The sequence below is a fragment of the Homarus americanus genome, unplaced genomic scaffold, assembly GCF_018991925.1.
Source record: "Homarus americanus isolate GMGI-L3 unplaced genomic scaffold, GMGI_Hamer_2.0 scaffold48406, whole genome shotgun sequence".
NCBI lineage: Eukaryota > Metazoa > Arthropoda > Malacostraca > Decapoda > Nephropidae > Homarus > Homarus americanus.
Genome location: NW_024753828.1, coordinates 4,733,840 through 4,746,845, shown reverse-complemented (window position 1 = coordinate 4,746,845; position 13,006 = coordinate 4,733,840). Strand labels below are relative to the sequence as shown.

The window sequence follows — 13,006 nt, the reverse complement described above, 5'->3', positions numbered from 1 at the left end:
CCTTCAGTTTACATTATCTGGACTTCAGTGTCTCTCAATATACTGTATAATTTTATGTACTAATTCAGTTTTTGTAGCATACCTGAGGTAGAAAGTCTTCCAAATGATATTATAGCACAACTCAGTGGCAGAATACTTTATTACATCATCATCTTGTACACAAAGATATAAGGTAGTCCAAGAATGACATGGGCTGAGGTTGTGAGAAATGACCTCTGAGTTATGAGATGGTGGTGATGATTGGCTATCTTCTAAAGGACCTAAATTAAAATTTTACTTTTTGGTTTCCAAAATTATTGAAGTTGTATTGTATTGTATTGTCAGGTCTCTTTAATTCTTTTATGTTCTCCTCAACCATGTACAGTATATTTGTCCAGATATATACTAATTTACTTTTCAGGTGTCCCAACACCCATATTCTAGATCCTTGGTTATTCCTCCAAGTTTGCAGTTTTATAAATGTTCAGATATAAGTGAGAAAATTAATTAGTGTGTGTACTGTATTTGTGACACTAGATTTAAATAATTTTATTCAGAGATTTCATCATACAATACTGTAATTCCCCTTTATTTTCTTGGCAGGGTGATGGAAAGGTTCAGTACAGCGCACCACCTTTAAAATATAAAAGATGGTTAGAAAAGGTTGGGATGTAGTGATTCTTTATTGTTTGTCTGTAACTTAAGGACAGTGTGCTGACATGTGCAACAATATAAAAGTGTCTTGCATTTTCTAATCACAAGAAATATTCACAGGAAAAAATATTCGTCACCGAATAATAATATTCACACAAAGTGATGAAAATAATTAATTAAACATATTAGATCTATTAATTAATATTTGAAGATCATTTTGAAACTGTGAACCTTCTTCGAAGACATAATGTACAATACTAAGAACTGTTCACCATATCACCAGAATAACATTTTGTTGGAAAACAGAATTATCGTTAAATACTTGAGTTTTTGGTAATTTTCTCACAAAATTAAAGGGAGTTCTTTGGGAGTACTTCATAACAGATGTGTACTGTACTTACCACCAAATTCAAAGAAAAAACTAACAGCAAGTTTCATTCTCAAATAGTCAGTAAGACAATGAACTTCCACCTGAGGAAGCTGAAGGTTAGTGGATCATTATTGCTTATGATGTGCTCAAAGTATTGTTTTTTTCATCCATTATTGTGATAGTGTAGTGAACATTCAACTATGCATTTTGTGTCCATTTACCAGCACTACCTTGACATCTTCTTTGGAGCATTGCAGTAATGTACTGTGCTGATCCAGGTGCTGCTTGATCAGTTACATCTGCTATATAATTACTGTACATACATTAAGTACAAACAGTTTTAAGTAAAGTTAAACTTGGTTAAGTTCATTTTATATTTTTTGCAACTGAACTTCTATAGTATGGACCCTTGGGATCAAGACCAAATCAGTTTGAAGATTTTCTGGATTCCTGGATCCTGGTCAGGTTAAAATTTCTTTCCCAAGGTCTGTTGTTCTGTTGCCTCAGGCCAACCAGTAGGTGACCTCAAGCTTTCCTTCCATACATTCAAACAAACTCAGTTGAGTGCTTGTTTTACTTTCTAAATAATAATACAATAATATATTTTTGGTAATAGTGGAGCAGATGGCTAAAACCAGTTGTTGTTTGATTTTGTTAATTTTATCTCCAAATGTTCTTTGGATGATAATAAGTAATAAAAACGATACAATAACGTTTTATTTTAATTATAAGCACAGTAAAGCCTCTGACAATGACTGTTCTACTAACGATGATTCATATCTAAGACCCTGGTTAATTTAGGACCCAATTCAATTTACGCCATTATTTTCTTTGTATTTACGACAAAATTAGAAAAATAAATAAATTTTCATATCAATAATAACTAAATCCCGATATGTATTATAAAAACAAAACAAAACACGCCTTGTGCACGGAGGCTGCCGGGCTTATTAGTGGTGACGCCAGCATCACTAGTATAAACAATCGCAACTGGCGGGCCTTTTGTTTTTGCGCATCTGAATAGGAAAAGGAGAAAAACTTTCAGGTTTCTTACTGCATTTTTGCAACCCTATTCAACATGAGCAAGAGAGCAAGTGATGGTAATGCTGGTTCAAAAGCTAAAAGAAAGTGTATAAGCTTAGCCGAGAAACTATGAAAAAGGTGAGAGGTCTCTGTGGATATTATATGGAACAAACAATGAACATATTTTCTGAAATGGATCCATTAACAGAAAAAACATTAAAATTAAAATAAACACAAATGACCTCTACATAAAGATGTATGAGAAAAGAAAGCAGCTGTGCAAGGTTCTTTCGAGAGCTTTACTATTCGAAGGCCTACACCATAAAAATTCAGTATCATAAGCGGCTTCAACAACAACTTCAGTTTCAGCAACAGTTTTGTGGAAAGCTACAGCTTTAGCTAGAATTGAATGAGTAAAAACTCACACATCACTGGCTGCCCTTATGTTTTAGACTTTACCACCATTGGTGAGTTGGATTTTTGTTTTACATTAGTAAGTATTATTCAAAACATATATAACGGTAAATAAGTGTTGCTTTCATATTTATATGTAGAGAAATGTCGATATGTTTTCACATGTACGCACTTACTGTACATACGTTAGCGTTCCCAATCGTCTTGCTTTATTTCTTTACCATTAGTGGTTAGCTACTTCTAGTGTTCCATTTATTAACATTAAATATTACTTAAAATATACATACAGGTATTCATTATTTTTTACTTTAATTTTACTGCAGCTACAACCAGGGTCTTATTTTCTTCATTTTCTCACATAGAACTATCATCCCGGACTCCGTTGTATACACTAACAAAAACAATGGCGTCCCATCTCCTCTTGTGTGACCATATTATTATTAATTTATATTGTATAAGGTGCATTCATAAACATTTATTTAAAGAATATAGTTTGCAATTTTTATTAATTGTATTGTTTTGGGGGGAAAAGAGGGTAAAAAGCCACACAAAAGATATGAAAAGGTCACACTTGCGAACACATCTCATTATTTTTTGCTTTTAATGGTAATTAATGATTTGCGATACAATGATTCACCTTACACTGCAATATTGGAGGACACATTACCGTCGTTAGTTGAGGCTTTACTGTATTTTATTTATTTTTATTTTTTAGTTACAAATAATTATAATCATATATCACCTGTAGCGGGCAATGGGCAGTATGAAAACAGTATACAGTATGCTTTTATTTATTATAATTACCAAAATTCCAAGTGCATCAAGTGCCATAAATATTTGTAAGCAGGTCTCATGAACTTGGCCAGCCAAGGCGTTAACACCATCACTCCACACCTGACAGACAGACATATATTGAGTTATGTGCCTGAAAGGTATTATAGTTATCCACTAAACAAGCAGAAGTAGAATGATAGTGGTTGTAATACACAACCCTCCATATACAGTCCTGTAGTTGTGTTAGAAGCTCTTTGTCTCATTTTTTCTCCTGGGATGGGGGAACCCAACCGTGCTTAGGGCTTAACCTTGCAAGTGAACTACCCCTCAAGCATGGTAAAATGATCATTGTCACTTCAGACTAAGTTGGAATATAATGGACCGGGTCCATTATTATTTTGGACCTGCATATAACAGACTTTTAGCTTTAATGGACTGGACTACCCCCCCTCCCTATTTTGATTATGTCGGGTTTACTGTAATACATTGGTGATTGATGGTCCTGTTAAAGGGTTTTAATGGTTTCTTGTCATTATTATGAACACTTCTTAGGATTTTTTTTTTTTAGAATGGTGTACTGTATGTTTTGTGAAATAGTAAAATACATAAAGTGTAAGAGCATAGAGAACACTAATGATGTACCTGTAGTGTTTAGCTCTTTTTAATTTAAACATCAAGATACTATAGCATTTATGAAATAAAATAAGCATTCAGTTGAGCTTGTGTTAAAGTTAAACATGATGGCCTAAAGTAAAAGATGGCTGACCCCAGGTAAGATTGTTTACCTGAACCCAGGGTAGCTATATGTCCAGTTTTCTCTAATGCAGATTTGAGAGTCTGGGAGCGTGGTGTTAGATTGGATATACCACTCACGTCCTATTTCAGAGGTCAGTAGTTCAATTCCCAGGCACACTCGGTAAATGGGTACCTAAGTTAAAGTGAATGCGATCAAATGCAGCACTGGTCAATGGCCAGTGGCCATGCTGCCTCCTTGTGTACCGAAGGCTTAGTATACAGTGTGCTGTATCCATACTATGCCTACCAGGCATTCATGCCTATGGAACCTACTTTCAGTGTACTGTACAGTACTCATATTGTAATTAGGAATCAATCTTTTGGTTGTTTCATTTCTTACCACCAAAGCAGAACTTAATTGAGTTAACAGTAGTTAACTCAGTATTTTCTGTGGTTCAAAAGGGGGAGTTTTACCACTACAAGTATGTCTGCTATAATAAGCTGGTGAGACCATTGTAATATTACAGTACTGTACTGGGTAGGCAAGATGATTTTCAGAGACAGAAAGATATTGACGTGTCCACTCTGATGATGTTATCAAGCCAATTTTATAGGAAGAAATGTGAATAATGACAGTAAAATGCTTTTGTAAGATGCATTGACTAAATGAAGTGCTTGGAAAATTTATCTTTTTCATTGTGAAGGTGATATTTATGTTCAGACAATTTCTAGTTTAATGTACTGTATGCTGTACAGTACAACATTCTGAAGTAGCTAGGTGTTTAATTAAATACAATGTTTGTGATGCAACAAATTTTCAATTAAGTTTATGTAATATATTTGTTTTTTGTTTCATTTACTTATTTTTGAAATGTTATTGGTCTGGAATATCTGTGTATGTTTTAAAATAAAAAATGTTGTAAAAGTTGGTTTTATTTAAACACTGATACCATATCATCAGAACTAAAATAAAAAGGAAATTATTTTCCATTTTTAAGAAATGTGTTTATAAGATATTAGTGTACAGCACTGCTGATATTTGGTAGGTAGTATGATAAGTAAAAATAAAATACAGTTTTACCCCGCTTAACGCGCTTTCACTTAACGCGTTTTCGCATATACGCGGTGCCTTGCCAAAGCTGAACTTTCACTTAACGCGGGTTTTTTCCACATATACGCGGTGAGTGTCCGGCTCGGATGCTATTTTTAGATTTTGCCCACGCGCCACCCACCCGCCCGCCTGCCTGCCTGCCTCTCCCTCCTCCTCCCTCCGCTTGGGTAAGCGGCGCGGTAAGGTTGCGCAGTGTGTGTCTTTGATGCGTTATCACTGACGTCATATGACGTCTCGGACTGTGATTGGCCATGCAGCCCTACCCCCCTCTGCTGCTAGCTGTAATTGGCTTAAAGTATTATGACGTGACTACCCCGGGGAGGGAGGGAGGGAGGAGAGACGACGCTTGACCTAGCCGCGGCAGTTTCATCCCTCAAGGCCACGCCGGGTTAACGCGCATCCATTGTTCCGTAAAATGGCTTCCGCCGGACCACCACCCCCAGAGAGAAACCTTTCCTTACCTGGACCCAGCGGCACTAAACCAAAGAAGACACGACGTTCATTAAGCTACGAGCTGAAGTACCAAATTGTTCAAGATTTGGAGAAAGGAAGACGCCAAGTTGATCTCGCGCGCCAGCATGGCGTCAACGAATCTACGATTCGTACAATAAAGAAGGATGCAGCCAAGATAAAGGAGCACATGAAGATCACAAAGTCTGCAGGTGCTTCATCTATCAGGTATTGCCAGAACAGGGTGCTGGCAAAAGTGGAAACTTTGCTGGTGAGTTATTTGGTGCGTCAGGCGCGACGCAACATGGCGGTGGACACGCGCTCAGTGCAGGAGTACGCACGTGAGCTATACGCAGCAGTGACACGTAAACTGGGAATTGCAGAGCCCAAACCCTTCAATGCTTCCCATGGTTGGCTGCATAGGTTTAAGAGGAGGAACAAGGTCACCAACATCAGCATTGTTGGTGAGGAAGCGAGTGCTGACCGTGCGGCGGCTAGAGATTTTCCTCCGTTTTTACGTGAGATTATGGAGGAAGGACAGTACAGTGACGACCAGGTGTTTAACATGGACGAATCTGGTCTTTTCTGGAAAAAGTTACCTTCCAAGACCTTCGTTGTCCAGTCTGCGAGCAAGGTAAGGGGCCGGAAGATGCAGAAGGAACGCATCACCGTCCTGTTTACCACCAATGCCTCCGGTACCTGTAAACCAAAGTTATCGGTGATTCACAAAGCCCGCAAGCCGCACGCCTACAAGAATATGGACATGAACAAGCTTAATGTCCACTGGCTAACCGCACGTAAGGCGTGGATGTCCTCTTCTCTGTCCCTCTTCTGGTTTGACAACTGTTTTGTTCCTGACGTGCAGAAATTCTGCGAGCAACAGAATGTTCCTTTCAATATTTTGTTGCTCCTTGACAACGCACCTGGACACTCGCCCCTACTTATGGATCGTCACCCCAACGTAAAAGTGGTCTTCCTTCCTCCCAACACTACGTCATTAATCCAGCCCATGGACCAGGAGTTAATCTGCAATGTTAAAGCTGCATACTCGGCAAAGAAATTCAAGCTCCTGAACGACTCTACCAACACCAAGGATGAGTTGCGTAAGCTGGGTGACACCGACAGCGAGAGTAAAAGCGACGAGGACAAGGAACAAGAGGCGGCGACTCAAGAACTTCTCGTCAAACAATTTTGGAAGAAGTTTAACGTCAAACAAGCTGTAGACTTCTTGGTGGAGGCATGGGATCTGCTGACTATTGCTACGATTCGTCACGCATGGAGACATGTGTTGCATGGCATACCAGGTGAGAGGAGGAGTGAACCTGTGACTGGTCAGGTTCAGACTGTTGCAGTAGCAGTGGACCTTGCCAGAGAAGCTGCGCTCAGTATTACAGCTGAAGGCTTCTCCGAGACCACCAACGAAGACATCATGGAGGTGATCAGAGATCCTGAAGTGACTGCCGACGAGATGTTGGAAGAAGAACCCGCCAGTGAAGAGGAGGAAGAAGGTGCGTCATTCTCCGAAGAACCTAGTTTAAGTCATAGTGATATTAAGTGTCTCATAGAGTTAACAGAAAAAATTAAGTCCATCGTTTCCCGCGACACTGACGATGAACGCCATGACGTCTTCCATACCCGACTGGTGCAGGCTATGGAGCCGTACATCACGGTGTATCATGACAACATCAAAGCCAGCCGTCAGCAAAGCATAACCGAGTTCTTCGCCCGCAACCCACCACAGCCAGCCCAAGCCAGTGATAGTGATAGTGAAGTTGATTTTGAGGGATTTGTCAGGGAAGCCATGACAACTGTAAGTGACAGTGATATTGATTCACCTAGTAATGGTGATTCACCTAGTAATGGTGATTCACCTGAGGGGCAGTAATCTGCCCTCTGCCTCGGAACCAGCCTCCATCCCCGTATGCCGACCCATCTCTTCTACTACCGTGAGTGTTCCTCAAAAATTTTCGTTTTTTAACCTATTCTTTATTTTTCCTATGTTAACCTTTATCTTTCCTAACCTAACCTCTTCTATATTACTTGTTTTTCATGCCACCATAAAGTTAAGATAGAATTTTTACTACAACATAGTTATTTGTCGTCAAAAAGTGGAGTTTGGGGGTCGGGCTGGGTTCTATTGGAATTAATCCCATATGTTCTGTTATTCACTTAACGCGGTTTTCACTTAACGCGGGACCCTCTGGGTTCAATTGACCGCGTTAAGTGGGGTACAACTGTAACATGATTTATTAATAACTTTCATTGTGGTGGCAGACATTACCACAAGTTAAGAGAAAGATTTTATGCAGTTGATGTCATTTTATATTTGCTAATTATTCAGGGAAGAACATGGAACATGTGCACCTCAACTTTTATTTTATTTTTAATTTGGGGAAAAAAGTACCATTTGCCTCTAAAAATCTTTTATGTTTCTGAATCCGCGATAAATCTTTATGGAGTTTCATCCAATAAAATAATAGTTCTTACCCAGTCTGCAGGGTTACTTGCCTGTAGACCTGTGCATTGTAAAACTTTGTCATCCATAGTGAAAATGAGATTAAGTTCCTGGGTCCCAAAATACACTGAAGACTGAAATGACAAAAGTAATTATTATTATTATTTATATCAGTGGAGGCCACAAGGATTTATTAGAAAATGGGAATTATTTGGGATTCTTTGTAAGAGGAAAATTTATGAAAATCTTTAATGACTTCATACAAGTGTCGTGTACAGGACGTGTGTATTTACACCACACCGGGCCCAGAGTGAGAGCCAACCTTCTCACTGGGGTAAATGCGCACGTCCTGTCCTAGAGTAAATATAAAAAGTATGTAACTGGTAACAGATGTGTAGAACTGCAAATAACTACAGTATATAGTAGATTTTTTTTTATGGAATGAAATCCAAAGTTTTTTAAGACAATCATCCACAGCAGAAGCATGCACTCTTTCTGCATGTAGAACCACAGAACTGTCTTTTGATGCATGGCTGGGCAGCACTTTCTAGACAGTGATATCCCCGTTAGCTGGAATAACAGGTACTGGGGTAAGTTTTCTAAGTGTCTAAACTATGTACAGTATCTCGCATGGACAGAGACAGAGCTGTATTTATTTACGTAAACACCACTGCACAGTACAGTACACGTATAATATATTGTAAATAAACAAAATATACCACGATACAGTAGGGTCCCAGGGTATGCTATCTCAACTTATATGTGTCTGACCCCCTGAACCACCCTTATGCTTTGGTCTCACACTAGCCAACCTAACCAGCAGCTCTCACTAGCTCAGTGAATTTATCACTTGTCTGTGCTAATTTGAAAAAATAAAATAAAGTTATTACAATATTCTAATGTGGCTTAGAAATAAATAAAATACAATATACTGAACCTGTACTGCATAACTATAAAATAAGAAAAATGAAGAGCATGGGTGTGTATGAGTGGGAAGTGAATGTGTAGCTGACTCACCATTCCAGCAGTGCTCCCTCCCTGATATGAATCAGCTGGGTGACTGCCTGGCTGAACTCACATTGCCCAGAGGATGGTTTGAGTATGGAAGGAGCTATTATTTGCACATAAAATAATATAGATAGTACTGTATCCTTAAATGTGAACAATTCTGCACGCCTATTTAGCAATTGTTTCACTACACACTGGGAGACAGTAAGCAGCTCAGATCCCTCGTGCTGCTCCCCCTTCCCCACTCTGAGTACTAACTCCAGTGCATGAAGAAATGTTTATTCCCTTTATGTTTTTGACATGATAATTACTTTTTATTTGTATATTTTGCACATTTTGTATGAACGATTGTGTGCAGGATTTTGTACAAAACGAATAAATATCAGGTCATGACCATTTGGTATATTTGATTTCTTCAGAATTTTAGGTCAGATGACCTGACCTCACCTTAGCTTACCCTCCCTGGGTACATGGGGTGGAGATTCTGACCTGAAAGACCTGTGACCATATGTTCTCGTACGGCACTGGTCACTAACATGCTGGTCAATAATTACGGAGCCGACACAACCCATGTCGCTTGTCATTCAGGTAAAAAAATGGCGTTGCCTTGGAGCCGCCACTTATTTCATATATTTATTTAATATGATCTAAATACATTATTTTTCAGTTCACTAAATGAGCAATTTTCAAACAATTCACTTAAAATGGCATTACACATTCTTGATTTTAAAGTATAACTACATAAGTGCTGCATTTGCCAGTTTGTTGTTACAGTACTTATTCATTATTATAATATTCTTGTATGATCAGCCTCTTATGGTGTATGTTTCTTCATAAATGATGTAATACTTTATATTAAATAATAGACAAAAATACGATATATAATTTGAAATGACTTCAAAATAAAAGGACAAGCTGTATCAGAGATACAGTAATCTCTTCCCTGCCTGCTGAATGCCGTCTTGGTCAGTTTTTGAATTGAATATTATTGATTCATTATTATTATTATATTCTACTATTTTCAGCCTCTTATGACACAAGATTCATCGTAAATAACAAAGTCTTCGATAACAAAAAATTTAATATAAAATTTGTATTTTGACTTGAGAATAAAAGGTTAGATTGTATCGAAGGTGACGCCTCATTTTATCTTCTCTCCCTCCTCCCATCCACAACATAGTAACCCAACCAAAAAATTCTTTATAAGAGAAGCCATATATTATGTATGCAGATGGCTGCATTTCTCCAGTAACTATATAGAACAGGTTTATAGGCATGGGACATCATAGTGAATGTGTTAGCAGACCTGCTGAATCTAAAAATTTTCCATTAGCCCACAGAAATTTACACTAGCCTGTAATTTTTTCTATGTGTGGAGAAATCTTTTAAAACTCTCAATGGCAGAAACAGTGGCCAAAGCATCAGCCAGCCCTTCAGCCAAAGGATCTGGTTGAGGGAAGGAATGATGACTCAATGCTTCAACACTGGTGAATAACCTCTCAATTTTTGCTTACATTCATTAATTAATACATACTATGTTTGCTGTTTTTTCTTGTTTGACAGTTTGAACAACATAGTTTTTGGAGGGTGGCTGGTCCCCAACCTCCCTAATTTGTTATATTCTTATGGGATTTATTGCTTCACAGACCGCATTTACATCTGTTGTCGGGGCATACCAGATATTCCAGCTAATGGGGAGATTATCGTATGTTAAATTATGCACCTTCTACAGTAAGTCCTCAATTAACGTTGTTTCGTTATAACGTCGCTATTCTTTAGATACCCATGATTCAGATAACGTCCCGCCGATTCAGTATAACGTCGTCACGGACTTTGTACGGCGCATCTTATCATGACGTGCTACGCTCTCACCCGCGGAGCGTCACGGAGTCCCAGTCTTTGTTAGGCCACTACAGCATTAGTGCATGTTTAAGTGTTTTTGCTCTTAAAAATGTACTCTAACCATTCAAAATGGCTTCCAAGCACCCATCAAGTGCCAGTGTTGTGAAGACCATTAGCCTTGCTACAAAAATGGAGGTTTTAAACCGTTTTGAGAAAGGTGAGGAGCCACCCGCCCGGTCTCGGTGACTCGCCTCCCTCCTCTTCCTTTGCTCCACTACCCACCAAACACCTCCGTCCATCAGTGTGTACAATACAAAATGATTTAGTTTATTTGTATATATATACTATTTTCTAAAAAATTCCATTGAATTTCTGTATATGTAATGTATTTTATGGGGCAAAGGGAGGCTGGGGAACGTAACTTCCGTATTTGATCTATTTCAGGAATGGAACCACTTTAAGCGAATACTTACTATACTGCATAGCCAATTTGTAAAATTCAAATGCGTGAAAAAATACCCAAATACAGTTATCCTTTTTTTTTTGGGTGGTTGTATGTAATGTTAGGCTAACATGAATGATGCTGTGGAGTTACTCTTACCTGTTCACTGTAAAGGTTGCAAATTATTGTTTCAAAATACCTTGTGCTTTTCACTCCCTTCCTGATCATTGGCTCAGTGAATTCTCCACAAGTATCAAAACAAATCTAAATTCCCTCGTCTATATACATCTACCGATATCATTTAATTGGTTGCTTTCACATTATTTTAGGTCTTGTACAGTTGTGGGTCTTTAGCTTTACACATGGTTATATGAAATTTTTTTAATACTAGTACAGTTTTACCCCGCTTAACGCGCTTTCACTTAACGCGTTTTCGCATATACACGGTGCCTTGCCAAAGCTGAACTTTCACTTAACGCGGCATTTTTCATCATATACGCGGTGAGTGAGTGTCCGGCTCGAGAGCTATTTTTAGATTCGCACCACCCCCCACCCTGCCTGACTGCCTGTTTTAGCTCATAAAATTCATACAAATTACCCAGCCAGAATATAATTTACATTGCTGGAATTCTTATAATTTGGTGATCATTTTGAATATAAACAACATATATTTTGCATTAAACATACAATTTTTAGATAAAAATTGTTCTCTAGGTAACTATGTTATCTTTTGTCCAAAATATATGACATTTATATTAAAAATATTCCTGGTCTTACAAGGAATCCAGCAATGTCAATTATATTATCCTAACTTTAATCTGAGGTATTATTTAATACTAAATGTTATAAACTCTGGAAGGGAGGATTGGTGGGGGGTGGGGGGAGGGTTGGGACTGACCACGCGGTTGGAAGAGGGGGGGAAGGCAAGGTGGGGTACTTTGATTGACAGATAGTGTCGAAGAATATATTTTTTTTTTTTATTAACTGAAGATATTTGTTTTAGCTCATAAAATTCATACAAATTATCCGGCCAGAATATAATTTACATTGCTGGAATTCTTACAATTTGCTGATCATTTTGAATATAAACATCATAGATTTTGCATTAGACATACAAATTTTTGATGTAAAGTTTATTCTGAGTAAATATGTTATCTTTTGTGAAAAATATATGACATTTATATTCAAAATATTCCTGGTCTTACAAGGAATCCAGCAATGTCAATTATATTATCCTAACTTTAGTTTGAGGAATTATTTATTACTATACCTGGTTTTCCCCCAAAAATTTCTCAGAGGGAAGAGCCAGTGAGTGTAGTGTGAGAAGAGGGGGAGGGAGTTGAGTCCATTATTTGAATGGACATTAACTTGGCGACTGTATTTCTCTATTTCTCTTAAGTATTAATTGTGTGCATGTACCATCATAAAATTAAGATGTTATTTTTACTACAACATAGTTATTTGTCGTCAAAAAGTGGAGTTTGGGGGTCGGGCTGGTTTCTATTGGAATTAATCCCATATGTTCTGTTATTCACTTAACACGGTTTTCACTTACCACAGGACCCTCTGGGTTCAATTGACCGCGTTAAGTGGGGTACAACTGTATACTGTATTTTTTTTTAGGGGAGCTGAGATCTTCCTTCCTATAATATTTATTGTTACAGGACCAATCCCCAGAGCACTTTGTTAAAAAATATAAAAATATTTCCCCTCTACATGACCAGTTTATGCTGGGATAAATCTAAAGAA

At 38.0% G+C, this 13,006-nt stretch overlaps 1 protein-coding gene across 1 annotated transcript in view; it reads left to right on the top strand.

Moving 5' to 3' along the window:
- The window catches only part of LOC121855584, a 50,938-nt gene extending 48,743 nt beyond the window's left edge, over positions 1–2,195 (top strand). Inside the window, exon 14 of the mRNA XM_042350619.1 lies at positions 583–2,195. Coding sequence (XP_042206553.1) covers positions 583–654 — 72 coding nt within the window. The 3' untranslated portion in view covers positions 655–2,195. The remainder of the gene's footprint in view (positions 1–582) is intronic.
- Positions 2,196–13,006: the final 10,811 nt, after the last annotated feature.